We start from the raw sequence: 14,912 nt of genomic DNA, 5'->3' as shown, positions 1-14,912 counted from the left end.
GCAGCACATGGAGCACATGGAGCTCATGATCTCTCCTAACCTGAGAGGATCTATGGTGGTGTGAGCATCCATTACCATCTAAGCACATGGAAGGAGCTGATAATACAAATGTATAATAATATGTAAATATAAGCCTGTCTGATTATAATCTAACTGCAAACTGTGAGTAAACAGATGTTTTGTTACTTCAACTTTAAAGTGACTCAGCAGTGAATTATTCAGGGGTGAATGAGAGAGAGATGAAGAAAGAAATTAACATTTCTAAAGCTGAAGCTGTGTGTACTAAAATCTGCTAATTATTTACTACAAATAATCCAACAAAAGGGTTATGGGCCCAGGGTCCAGGAATTGAAAAAGAAGAGAAATATTACCAGGCAGAAAAAAAAGCCACATTTTTCTCTTAAGTTTTAAAGGAAAGATTCAGTCTGTCTCTCTCTCCCCCCACACAGCAGACAGAAGGCTAAGAAAATGGCTGAGGGAAGAAATTCACTATTGTTCTACTCTCTCAAGGTGCCTAAATTAACTGAGTTTAATTATCAGAAGTGGGAATTAAGATTCATATGTCTCCTTCGAGCAAAAGGATTAAATATATGCTTAGACCAAGACAGAACAGCTGAAAATATGGCTGAATGGGACAATGCAAACTATTATGTGAAGTGCATGCTTTTGGAAGCTCTCTCAGAGAAACAAGCCATATTAGTGGAGGGAAAAGATACACCAAAGGACATTTTATATAAACTGAGAACTATGTATGCAACTACATATGCAAAGCAGCAACCAATTTGGTTGGCAGAGTTGAATGAAACCAAATTAAGGGATAAAAGTAAATGTAATGATCACATTATGCATCTTATGTCTTCATTTCAAAAGCTAGAACTTTCTGGAATTCCCATGTGTGATGCATTGAAAAGAGCATTTCTTTTTACCTCACTATCAAAGAAGTTTGATGTTTTTAGGTCTGTAAATGAGGCCATTGAAGGGCAATCTTTTGAACAGGCAACATCAAAACTAAGGCAGGAATGCATAATAAATGATTCTGAGGAGATGTGTTCTCAAAGTCAGTCAGAGAGAAATGAAACAAATTTCTTGGCAAAGAACAGAGGAAGGCGGAGCTATGGGAAAACTCCACCCAAGGGCAAGCTGATTTGCTACTCATGTGGAAAGGAGGGACATGTATCTAAATGGTGTAAGGAAACACAAAACACTCCCTCTAGCTCACCTAAGCCAATGGAACTAAAGAATTTTCAAACCAGGAAATGTATGAAGGACAAAGATAAACACAAGGGTTTTCTAATGGCAGAAAAATCTTTGACTATGGTAAATAATAATTCAAATGAAAGTACTTGGATTTTGGATTCGGGGAGCACATGCCATTTAACCAATTGTAAGAATTTCTTTCAGGAAATGTGTCCAGAGGAAGGTATTCTTAAAACTGCAAACGCAGGGACTGCTAAGATCCAAGCAAAAGGAATTGGATTCTTAAAATGCAAAGTGTCTAATGAAGTTAAAGAAATTCCTGTAAGTGATGTCTTGTATATTCCCCAAGCAGTTTGCAATATGCTTAGTGTATCTACATTAGATAAGAAGGGATTTGCGATTCATTTTGAAAACAGTAAGTGCACAATCTCTAAAAATGATGAAGTGTATGCTGAAGCTTTTATGCATAATGATGTTTATAAACTGAGCATTTCAGGTGAAGCCTCACATATGGCGCAAGTAAGGAAGAATGATGGTAAATGTAGTCTGGAAATCTGGCACCGCCGCCTGGGACATCGTGATTCTAAGGTGATCCAGGATCTTTACAGTAAGCAACTAGCCACTGGCATTCAGATAAGTGCAGATGCTGGTAAAATGGAGAAATGCATAGACTGTGTTACTCAAAAAGGTGTGAGACCCTCATTTCCTGCATACACAGGAAATAGGAGTAATAAAGTACTGGACTTAATACACAGTGACTTATGTGGACCGTTTAATATCCCATCATTGGGAAATAACAGATTTGTGCTAATATTCTTGGATGATTTCTCTAGATACTGTGTGGCCTATTTGCTGAAAGAAAAAAGTCAAGTCACAGACATGCTGAAGAAATACGTAGCCATGGTGAGCAACAAATTTGAAAGAAAACCAAAGGTTCTTCAGACCGACAATGGTGGTGAGTTCACTTCACAAAGCATGCGCACATTTCTAGAACAAGAAGGCATTCAGCATATCACAACAGTAGCTTATACACCAGAGCAAAATTCTGTTGCAGAGAGAAAATTTAGGTCAATTGTGGAAATGACCAGATGTATGCTGTCAGATAGCAATCTCCCTAAAAGACTATGGGGGGAAGCCATTCTCACAGCAGTGTACCTACAAAACAGAATGCCAACTAAGGGCGCTGAGCGCACACCACATGAGACATGGCATGGTAGGAAGCCAAACCTGTCACACATAAGAACATTTGGAAGTACAGCATATGCTCATGTACCAAAGCAAAGAAGGCATAAGCTGGATTCCACAACAGAAAGGGGCATTTTAGTTGGCTATGCTCCAGGACACAAAGGATATAGAATTTTGAATCTGAAAACTGGCATTGTTGGCATAAGACATGTTACATATTTTGATGAAAACAAAAGGGTTGATAAAGGCTGGATTATCCCAGATGAGCCTTATCATCCAGAATATGAAACTAGAACCATAATAGACATGCCAGTGTATATAAATGCCATACCAAGGCAGATGTCTGAAAGCAACTCACCTGTATCTAACGAGGAACAGGCAGAGGAAACAGACACAGAAAGGATCATTGAAGAAGACAGTACAGTTGGAGAAGGGGAATCAATTGGAGAAGGACTCTCAGATTTAGAGGATGCAGAAAGGTCAGACCAACCTGTTGTCAGACGCTCATCCAGGGAAAACAAAGGTGTTCCACCCCCAAGACTGTCTTACCTAACAAAGTCAGCAGAAGCTCAAGAGCCCTTAACATGGGATGAGATTGAGAAAATGTCAGCAGAAGAAGCTGCTGAATGGCATAAAGCTGCACAAGAAGAAATTGATGCATTGGATAAAAATAATACTTGGATTCTTACAAAATTACCTCCTGGAAAGAAAGCTATAGGATGCAAATGGGTATTCAAGTTAAAAAGGAATGCACAAGGAAAAGTGGAAAGGTATAAAGCCAGATTAGTGGCAAAGGGATATCTTCAAAAATATGGAGAAGATTTTGATGAAGTGTTTGCACCTGTAGTGAAACACACGACAATAAGAACACTTCTGAGCATTGCAGTCTCAAAAGGCATGCAAGTCAAACACATTGATGTGAAAACAGCGTTTCTTCACGGAGATATAACTGAAGACTTGTACATGGAACAACCAACAGGTTTCATAAATACAAAACAAAGACAGCTAGTGTGTAAATTAAACAAAGGTCTTTGTGGATTAAAGCAAAGTGCAGAATGTTGGAATGATAAATTGCATGAAATATTGACAAATTTAGGATTTAAGCAAGGTGAAGCAGATAAATGCTTGTACACTAGGTGCACAAATGGACAATATGCATACATTTTAGCTTTTGTTGATGATCTGCTCATTGCAAGCGAAAGTGAGCAAGAGTACAAGGACATTGTAAAGTGTTTAAACCAGAATGTTGAGATAAAAGAACTTGGTAATGTGTCATACTATCTTGGTATAGAAATTGAGAAACAAAATGATGGTTCTTATCTTCTAAGCCAGAAGCAGAAAATAAATGAGCTTATTGAAAGTTTAGGTATGCAAGATGCCCAAGTTGTAAGCACTCCCATGATCACTGATTTTCTGAAGGATGAAACAGTAAGAGAACCTTTACCAGATAACATCCAATATAGATCAGCCATAGGTAAGCTTTTATATCTAGCTACCACATACAGGGCTGATATAGCAAATGCAGTAGGAATTTTGAGCAGAAGGGTCAGCTCACCTACCAAATCAGATTGGACTGCAGTTAAAAGGATGGTAAGGTATTTAAAGGGTACCATTGATTGTAAATTAAAGATTTCAGCCAATAGTAATCCAAAACTAATATGTTACTGTGATTCAGATTGGGCAGGGGATCATTCTGATTATAAATCCACAAGTGGATATGTGTTTATGTATGGAAATGTACAAATTTCATGGGCCAGTCATAAACAAAGTATTGTGAGTTTGTCTTCTACAGAAGCTGAATACGTGGCCGTATCGGAAGCGTGCAGAGAACTGATGTGGATTGAAAAACTTTTGCTGGATTTTGGAATAGCTGAAAAGAGACCAATCCAGATAATGGAAGATAATCAGAGCTGCATCCGACTGTCACAGAATGACAAGGTTCAGTCACGCACCAAGCACATCGCAACGAAATACCACAACGTGCGAGAGTTGGCGAAAGAAGGGGTCATCAGTCTATACTATTGTCACACCAGTGAGATGACAGCTGACATCATGACCAAACCATTACCCAGAGAACATTTTGAGGATCTGCGTATAAAGCTTGGACTTTGTATGAATAAATAATTGCATGACAGTTATGCATGAGAAGGGGTTTGTTGGAATGTAATTGTATTTTACATGCATTGCCTGTCACCTATTATTTCTCTGTGATTACTCTGTGACCTCTGATGTGAATTACTTAGAGAGGTCACACAGCTATGTAACTTCCTGTGGGGGTCAGATGCAGCAGATGCAGCAGATGCAGCACATGGAGCACATGGAGCTCATGATCTCTCCTAACCTGAGAGGATCTATGGTGGTGTGAGCATCCATTACCATCTAAGCACATGGAAGGAGCTGATAATACAAATGTATAATAATATGTAAATATAAGCCTGTCTGATTATAATCTAACTGCAAACTGTGAGTAAACAGATGTTTTGTTACTTCAACTTTAAAGTGACTCAGCAGTGAATTATTCAGGGGTGAATGAGAGAGAGATGAAGAAAGAAATTAACATTTCTAAAGCTGAAGCTGTGTGTACTAAAATCTGCTAATTATTTACTACAAATAATCCAACAAAGATGCGCCATGTGAGTCACATGAACAGTGGAGGCCATCCATCTTATAATCGAAAGTGATCGCCGGCCATCTTCCGACACAAATCGGGAGATGGCCGGCGATTTCTTAAAAGCAACGAAATCGGTATAATCAAAAGCGGCATTTTTGACAGCATCGCCGCTTTCCCGTCGCTTCACCGACGAAAGTTCAAGGGGGCATGTTGGTAGATTAGTGAAGGTGGGACATGGGCGGGCATGGGCGTGGCTACCAGATGGCCGGCTTTCGCCAATAATGGAAAAAAAAAGCGGCGTTAAGCAGTATTTCGCCGGCTTTACTTGGTCCTTTTATTTTCACGAACAAGCCTCAAAAAGGTGCCCCAACTGACCATATGACCACTGGAGGGAATGGGGTATGACCTCCCCATACTCCCCCAGTGGTCACCAATCCCCTTCCAAACTAAAAAAATAAAACTAAAAACCTTTTTTGCCAGCCTGTATGCCAGCCTCAAATGTCGTACCCACCTCCATGACAGCAGAATGTGTTGTATCCTCCGACAGCCTTTCCCTGGTTGCGATGTGGCTCTCGGGTGAGTGTGACACCTTTTCTGTTAGGTGCCCTGCAGAGTCACATTAGCAATGCATTGTGGTGGGTGTAGGGTACTGGGCTCTACTCCCATGGTGCTTTTCTCCCCTGCTAACTGGGTCAGAGTGTGCCCTGTTTTGTTTCCTGTTGTAGTCCATGCGGTAGTGGCCATTTTTGTAAGCCAGTTTTAGTTCCCTTTCCTGTGTTACCCACGTTAGAGAACATAGTTCTTACCTTGAATGGTGCTGAAAGACGGCATTGTACATCATTGTGCCAGCTCTGACCTACTGCTAATCTTAGTACCAGGGGACTCTTTGCCATTGGGGCACACTTCTGATCTGCAGTTAACTGTGAGTAAACGTGGTTTTCAAAAAAGGACTTTTTCAGAGAGATTAGTCTTCAGGTGTGAACTGGTGTGCCAAAGTTATACAGCAGCAATAAGTCCTAGAGGCTGTATGCAGGTCCCTGGAGCAATTTTAATGGGTGCAGTACATTTGTAGGTAGTGGGTTTGGGGGGGGGGGTTGGGGGGGGGGGCTCAGCTCCCAAAGTAAGGGAGCTATGCACGTGGGAGCTTTTCTGAAGTCCACAGCACTGACCCCTAGGGTGGCTGGTTGGTGTCCTGGCATGTCAGGGGGGCCAGTGCACTAAAAATGCTGGCTCCTCCCACGGCCAAATGCCTTGAATTTGGCCAGGGTTTGAGATGGCCGACATAACTTTCCATTATCGCTGAAAAACAAACCCGGCCATCTCAAACCCGGCGAACTCCACGGCATTTGGCCGGGCTAAACCGTATTATTGAAAAAAAAGATGGTCGGCCATCTTTTTTGATAATATGGTTCCGGCCAGCTGTAGCGCCACCGCCAACATAGATCACCGGCGATCTATTTGGCCGGCGACGTTCGATTATGCCCCTCTATATGGCCTAGAAGTCTCAACATCTGCCGAGCTGTGATCCGCTGAGACGCTCTGGCCATGGAAACTATAGACAGAAGATTGTCTGCTCTTGCCTCGAGAAGATAGGCATGAGCCATCTGTGAGTCCAGCAGAGCTCCTATAAATTCCAGTTGCTGAACAGGGAAAAGATGGGACTTGGGGTTATTTATAACAAACCCGAGTAGCTCCAGCAGTTGAATAGTCATCTGCATGGACTGTAGAGCCCCTGCCTCTGAGGTGTTCTTCACCAGCCAATCGTCGAGATAAGGGAACATATGTACTCCCAGTCTGCATAGCGACGCTACAACTACTGCCAGGCATTTTGTGAAGACCCTGGGCGCAGACGCCAGACCAAAGGGCAGCACACAATACTGGAAGTGCTGCGCTCCCAGGTGGAATTGAAGATACTTCCTGTGAGCTGCAAGCATCGGGATGTGTGTATAAGCATCCTTTAAGTCCAGAGAGCATAGCCAATCGTTTTCCTGAATCATGGGGAGAAGGGTGCCCAGGGAAACCATCCTGAACTTTTCTCAGACTAGGAATTTGTTCAGGGCCCTTAGGTCTAGGATGGGACGTATCCACCCTATTTTCTTTTGCACAAGGAAGTACCTGGAATAGAATCCCAGCCCTTCTTGCCTTGGTGGAATGGGCTCGACCGCATTGGCCTTGAGAAGGGCAGAGAGTTCCTCAGCAAGTACCTGCCTGTGCTCGGAGCTGAAAGACTGAGCTCCCGGTGGGCAATTTGGAGGCCTGGATATCAAATTGAGGGAGTATCCTAACCGGACTATTTGAAGAACCCACCGATCGGAGGTTATGAGAGGCCACCTTTGGTGAAAAAATTTTAACCTCCCTTTGACCGGTAAGTCATCCGGCACAGACACTTGAACAGCAGCTATGCTCAGTTGGAGCCAGTCAAAAGCCCATCCCTTGCTTTTGCTGGGGAGCCACAGGGGCTGCCTTGGCGCATGCTGTTGATGAGAACGAGTGCACTGGGGATGAGCCTGAGAAGGCTGTCAAGAAGGAGAATTGTACCTACGCTTGTTATAGACATAGGGAGCATTCTTCCTTCCCCGGAAAAATCATCTACCAGATGAGGTAGAAGCAGAAGGCGCCCAGCGGGAGAGATTGTCCATAGCGGTTTACCACTGCGTGATCTGATCAACTACTTGCTCGACCTTCTCATCAAAAATGTTATCCCCCCGGCAAGGGACATCCGCAATCTGCTGCTGGACTTGATTGTCCAGGTCAGAGGCACGCAGCCATGAGAGTCTGCGCATTACTATACCTTGGGCAGTGATTCTGGATGCAACATCAAAAGTATCGTAAGCACCCCTGGACAGCAATTTACGACACGCCTTCTGCTGCCTGACCACCTCCTGAAAAGGCTTGGCCTGCTCCGGAGGGAGCTTATCAACCAAGTCCGCCAGTTGCTTCACTGTGTTCCTCAAGTGAATGCTCGTGTAGAGCTGGTAGGATTGAATTTTGGCCGCGAGCATAGAGGCCTGATACACCTTCCTCCCAAAAGAGTCCAGGGTTCTAGATTCTCTTCCTGGGGGTGCCGAGGCAAAGTCTCTAGAACTCCTGGCTTTCTTGAGAGTGGAATCCACAACCATAGAGTCGTGAGGTGACTGCGACTTCATCAACTCAGGTTCTTCGTGAATCCGATATTGTGACTCATCTTTCTTGGGAATGGTGGGATTACTTAATGGTTTCATCCAGTTCCGCATAAGTGTCTCCTTGAGCACATTATGCAAAGGAACCGTGGATGACTCCTTAGGTGGCGAAGGATAGTCCAGGACTTCGAGCATCTCAGTCCTGGGTTCATCCTCAGAAACCACTGGGAAGGGAATGGCCACAGACATTTCCCGGACAAATGAAGAGAAAGAAAGATTCTCCGGGGGAGAAAGCTTTCTTTCTAGTGAAGGAGTAGGATCAGAAGGAAGACCACAAGACTCCTCAGAAGAGAAATACCTGGGATCCTCCCCTTCATCCCACAAGGCATCCTCATCTATGTCGGACAGGAGTTCCTTAACTGCAGTCCTAAACCGGGCCCGTTTCGACACCGAGGAACCATGTCCTCGATGACGATGTTGAGAGGTCGACTCCCATGCCGGCAGCGATGAAGTTCCCTCCATCGATGTTGACGTGGAATCGACCTGGGTGGCAGCCAACGCGACCTCACCACAGGCATAGAGCTAGCTGCCACTTCCACCAATGGTACTGAGGGCGCAAGCACCCCCAGCACTAGAGCAGACTGATGCAGCAACCCCTCCAGGAGACCTGGAAGAAGGGCTCAGATGCGCTCGTCTAGAGCCGCTGTTGAGCAAGGCTGCGGGGTCGTTACAGGAATCAGCATCAGAATCTGTAGAGGTCGAGGAGGCGGTACCGGGCTGCCCTAAGACCGACGCACCAACACCTCTTGAATGGAGGGTGAGCGTTTGGTCATGGGAGGAGCCAGCATTCATAGTGCACAGATCTCCCTGACATGCCAGGACACTAAGCGAGCACCCTAGGGGGCACTGCAGTAATCTTTAGAAATTGCTCCCAGGTACATAGCTCCCTTCCCTTGTGTGCTGAGCCCCCCAACCTCCCCAAACCCCACTACCCACAAATGTACACCACTACCATAGCCCTTACAGGTGAAGGGGGCACTTAGATGTGGGTACAGTAGGTTTGTGGTGGGTTTTGGAGGGCTCACATTTACCACCACAAGTGTAACAAGTAGGGGGGATGGGCCTGGGTCCGCCTGCCTGAAGTGCACTGCACCCACTAAAACTGCTCCAGGGACCTGCATACTGCTGCGATGGACCTGAGTATGACATTTGAAGCTAGCATAGAGGCTGGCACAAAATGTTTTGAAACAATTTTTTTTGAGGTGGGAGGGGGTTAGTGACCAATGGGGGAGTAAGGGGAGGTCATCCCTGATTCCCTCCGGTGGTCATCTGGTTAGTTCTGGCACCTTTTTGTGCCTTGGTCGTAACAAAAACATGACCAGGTAAAGTCGTCCAAGTGCTCGTCAGGGATGCCCTTTTTTTTTAATTATGTGTCGAGGACGCCCGTATGTTAGGCACGCCCAAGTCCCGCCTTTGCTAATCTTCCGACACGTTCCCAGGAGCTTTGGTTGTCCCCTAGACGGAAAGCAGTTGGGGACGCCCAAAATCAGCTTTTGATTATGCCGATTTGGGCAACCCTGTGAGAAGGACGCACATCTTCCCATTTGTATCAAAAGATGAGAGTCCTTCTCTTTCGAAAATAAGCCTGATAATGCCTTAAATAGCCAAAATATATCTATTTGACAAGGCAACAAGTTTAAACAAAAAATACCTAGTATACCTGAATGAAACTCTCTCTGTTAAAAGTGTTAGCTAAATGATTAAAAAAGCAAAAGTACTTACAGTAAGCAACCAATGGTGAGCGTATCCATTAGGTAAATGTTCAGTCTTAGAGGTGTAAAAGTAGGCTACATCACCTAAAAGTCCTTTTCTCATAGCAAAAATCTTACACGGAAAGGGAGAATTCAGAGTTTTTTGAGAAAGTAGCGGTATTTTCTCATACTTTTATTCAAACTTAAGGGTGGCCAGCACAGTAACAATGTTCAAGACATTCCCCAGTTTATATTTCCATTCAAAATACAGTTCATACTGACCTCCATGGTCTACCGAATAGCTTGGTAATGAGCTCAAAAACTAAACGGGAAAACCAGTTCATGTTTAGACAGAAAGGTAACACTACATTTGCAAAGTCATAATCCAGTATTGTGTCACATTATTCAGATTTTTTGTCAATAATCAGACACCTCCAGAGTCCAGATGCAGCCCAAGTTGTCCTTCTGGGTTCAGGAAATTAACCATGGAAGGAGAACCCGTCTGCTGCTACGACTGCATCCCCTGCCCAGAGGGAGAGGTCTCCAACCAAACTGGTGAGTGAATTCATGTTGTAATGTGCCACACTCATGGGCACTGTTTAGTCACTATTAGGCCCATATTCATCCTTTCTTGAAGACCCAACATGGGCAGCAAATATGCACGCACTCTTGCCTTTTTGAAAACATCACCAGAACCGAGTATATCCTGATCTGGATGTCTAAATTGCAATCTCAATATTCTATGTAACAAGGGTCTTCACATGGTCTAGTGAAATACCTTGTGTCTAATCCAAAAATATGAGCTGGATACTGCTAGCAAAACTAATCACACCCTGACTGGATAAGACATATGGAATCCTTTAAAAGCATCCATTCTGATGCAAGTACATATAACAGATAATCCCAAAAAGCAAACAGGCAAGCGGTCTACAAAATCCAGAACAGCAAAAGAGGAGCAGAACCATGTTGAAAAATGAAATAATTTTTGTTCAATTAAAACAGCTTCAATTTTCTTCTAACCGCCCAATATGGCCATGTTTTGACCTAACAAGGACTGCATCAAGGGCTTAACATAAAACTGTAAAATGAATACATAAAAGGCCATCAGCTAATATGCTTTAACAAAAAAACTACACCTTAAGGGCTAGATTCCATGTGTGGCGCCTAAAAAATCCATGTGGGAAAACAATACACCTAGGCGTGTTCTCTAAATAATGCCTAAATTTTAAGAATAGGTTTACATTTCCACACGGTATATAGAATACGCCAAGCGCTGGCCCATGCGACTAAATTCATTCGCTGTTAATTACACAAACTAAAACCTGGTGTAAATCCGAGTGGCTGTATTCTATAACAGCACGCATATATTATAGAAATGCCCATGAACCGCTAATTCTACACCTATAACCACATCCACATTTCAACTAGGTGACTTAGAATTTAAGCGCACCATGTTAAAGAACACGCTTCGACAGTAGTGAATGGAAATTCTAATTTATACCAATTAGTGCTGATAATTGTCAATATTCAACTATCAGTGCTGATTAGCTTGTTAGCTAGTTAAATTATGTTCATTGTTATGGATTACGCTTCAATTTACGTGCTGAAATCTCAGCGCAATATACAAAAGCTCGAGGTAAGTGAATAAGCACATTTATCGGCAACAACACCTCATTCAGAAATACAGAAAAAACAAAGTTACAAACTCGTCAGGAGTAGTTCCAATGTTTTCCCTGTCTGGTTAGTGCAAAAAATATAAATAATTAAATGGTATAACAAAAAGATTACAAATAGCTATGTGTGTAGCCGATTTTCAGGTTTAAAATTCCAAAAATGTAGCATTTCAGCTAATTGGAAGGTGGGCCTTCATATGTCACCTTCTGTTTTCAAATCAGAGATTTTTTTTTTTTTTAGCATTTTGCAGTGAACAGGCAGCATTGGAAGTAAGTCTGCACATTTTTTGGTATATGTTTAAGCAGAATATATCATGAACAATGTGACTTGCATTTTTTAAAATTAGGATTTATTTACCACCTTTTTGAAGGAATTCACTCAAGGTGATGTACAGTAAAAATAAATCAAACATAAGCAGTAGGCAATTACAGCAGTAAAAATATTCAAATAACAATAAAACGTATTGCATTGTACACAAAATAAAGTTTGTTTTTGTTTTTTTAGTACAGAGGAAGGAAGTAGGGTAACTTTGACCCTGGCCAAACATATAGGGCTAGATTCTATATATTGTGTGTGAAAATTCCACATGAAAAAAAAAACATCTAAGTGAATTCTCTAAAATATGCTTTTATAGAATTTGAGGGAGGGTGTATTAAGTTGTAGTTCTGTTTCTTAAATCATATTATCTGATGGCCTTTTATGTTGTAGAGGAGTAGCCTAAAGGTTAGTGCAGCAGGCTTTGATCTTGATAACCTGGGTTTGATTCCCACTGCAGCTTCTTGTGACCTTAGGTAAGTCACTTAACCCTCCATTGCCCCAGGTACAAACAAACTTAGATTGTAAGCCCTCTAGGGACAGAGAAAGTACCTGCATATGTGTATAGCACTGTGCAAATAAGTACATACATAAGTACATAAGTAATGCCACACTGGGAAAAGACCAAGGGTCCATCGAGCCCAGCATCCTGTCCATGACAGCGGCCAATCCAGGCTAAGGGCACCTGGGAAGCTTCCCAAACGTACAAACATTCTATACATGTTATTCCTGGAATTGTGGATTTTTCCCAAGTCCATTTAGTAGAGGTTTATGAACTTGTTCTTTAGGAAACCGTCTAACCCCTTTTTAAACTCTGCTAAGCTAACCGCCTTCACCACGTTCTCCGGCAACGAATTCCAGAGTTTAATTACGTGTTGGGTGAAGAAACATTTTCTCCAATTTGTTTTAAATTTACTACACTGTAGTTTCATCACATGCCCCCTAGTATTTTTGGAAAGCGTGAACAGACGCTTTACATCCACCTGTTCCACTCCACTCATTTTTTTTATATGCCTCTATCATGTCTCCCCTCAGCCGTCTCTTCTCCAAGCTGAAAAGCCCTAGCCTCCTTAGTCTTTCTTCATAGGGAAGTCGTCCCATCCCCGCTATCCTTTTAGTCGCCCTTCGCTGCACCTTTTACAATTCTACTGTATCTTTCTTGAGATGCGGCGACAGAATTGAGCACAAAACTCAAGGTGTGGTCCCACCATTGAGCGATACAACGGCATTATAACATCCTCACACCTGTTTTCCATACCTTTCCTAATAATACCCAACATTCTATTCGCTTTCCTAGCCGCAGCAGCACACTGAGCAGAAGGTTTCAGCGTATTATCGACGACGACACCCAGATCCCTTTCTTGGTCCGTAACTCCTAACGTGGAACCTTGCATGACATAGCTATAATTCAGGTTCTTTTTTCCCACATGCATCACCTTGCACTTGCTCACATTAAACGTCATCTGCCATTTAGCCACCCAAATCTAGTAGCGCTATAGAAATGATTAGTAGTAGTACTCATTTTACAGTTTTATGTTAACCCCTGTCACAGCTCTTGTTAGGGAGAAACATGGCCATGTTGGGCGGCTAGAGGAAAATTGTACGCTGTTTTTATGTATCTGCATTAAATAAATATATTTTTATTTTCTACGAGGGTCTGCTCCGCTTTTGCTCTTCTAAAAGATAATAAATGATTTCATTTCCAGTAAGCTCATTACTCTTTAGTGTTTGCTACTGTCTGTCATTTTGAAACAAGCCTTATTATAAGGAAAAGCTACTGTCCTATAACTGATGCCATTTGTGAGCTAATTGAACAATATTTTTCATTCTTAGATATGGATGCTTGTATGAAATGCCCAGAGGACCAATGGCCCAATCAGAAGAAAGATGCCTGCATCCCGAAAGTGATAACCTTCCTGACCTATGAAGAACCTTTGGGGATAATTTTGACTATCATCTGCATTTTCTTAATTCTCATTAGTACTGTCATCTTGAGGATTTTTATTCATTACAGAGACACCCCCATAGTGAAAGCAAACAACCGAGAACTCAGTTACATTCTCCTCATCTCCCTCATGCTCTGCTTCCTCTGCTCCTTGGTTTTCATCGGCCATCCTGACAAAGTGACCTGTATTCTCCGACAGACTGCCTTTGGGATCAGTTTCTCCATTGCTCTCTCCTCAGTATTGGCCAAAACCATCACTGTGGTCACAGCCTTTCATGCCACCAAGCCTGGAAGCAAGCTCCGGAAATGGATGAGTTCCAGAGTCTCACTTTCTATAGTCATTTCCTGTTCTCTTATTCAAACTGTTCTGTGTGTTGTCTGGTTGTTCACTGCTCCCCCATTCCCATATCTTAATATGAAATCAGAAATTGGAACAATACTAACTGAATGCAATGAAGGGTGGCTAGTTGCATTTTACTGTGTTCTGGGATATCTGGGATTTTTGGCTGGTCTCAGCTTCATTGTAGCTTTCCTAGCAAGAAATCTACCTGACAGGTTCAATGAAGCCAAGTACATCACCTTCAGCATGCTGGTGTTTTGCAATGTCTGGGTCTCCTTCATTCCAACGTACCTGAGCACCAAGGGCAAGTACATGGTGGCAGTGGAGATATTTGCTATCCTGGCCTCCAGTGCTGGACTTCTGGGCTGTATCTTTTTCCCTAAATGCTATGTTATTTTGCTGAGACCAGAAAGAAACAGCAGAAAATGCTTATCAAGAAACTAGAATCATTAATATTTATGTAAAGGATGGATTCATTTAAATATTGTTATCAGTTATTGGGCAAATCCAACTTGAATGTCCTTTTTTTTTACCCAGAAACTAGATCATTGGTTGAGGCCATCCTAAATTTCATATATGTTATTTTATAGCTAAAATTAGATATTATACACAGTTTGAATATAAAATTAAGTAGATATAGTTGTCAATAATGAAGTTGTTGGTGATATCTTTTTATTGTTATATATTATATACAGTTACTTATTTTGTACCTGGGGCAATAGAGGGTTAAGTGACTTGCCCAGAGTCTCAAGGAGCTCGAGGGGGAATTTAACCC

At 42.5% G+C, this 14,912-nt stretch overlaps 1 protein-coding gene across 1 annotated transcript in view; it reads left to right on the top strand.

The window, feature by feature from the left end:
• The window catches only part of LOC115464448 (vomeronasal type-2 receptor 26-like), a 35,651-nt gene extending 21,049 nt beyond the window's left edge, over window positions 1–14,602 (top strand). Inside the window, exons 4-5 of the mRNA XM_030194827.1 lie at window positions 10,292–10,418; window positions 13,686–14,602. Coding sequence (XP_030050687.1) covers window positions 10,292–10,418; window positions 13,686–14,581 — 1,023 coding nt within the window. The 3' untranslated portion in view covers window positions 14,582–14,602. The remainder of the gene's footprint in view (window positions 1–10,291; window positions 10,419–13,685) is intronic.
• The last annotated feature ends 310 nt before the right edge of the window (window positions 14,603–14,912 follow it).

Source organism: Microcaecilia unicolor, chromosome 3 (assembly GCF_901765095.1).
Source record: "Microcaecilia unicolor chromosome 3, aMicUni1.1, whole genome shotgun sequence".
NCBI classification, from domain to species: domain Eukaryota; kingdom Metazoa; phylum Chordata; class Amphibia; order Gymnophiona; family Siphonopidae; genus Microcaecilia; species Microcaecilia unicolor.
This window is presented reverse-complemented; position numbering and strand designations above follow the sequence as displayed.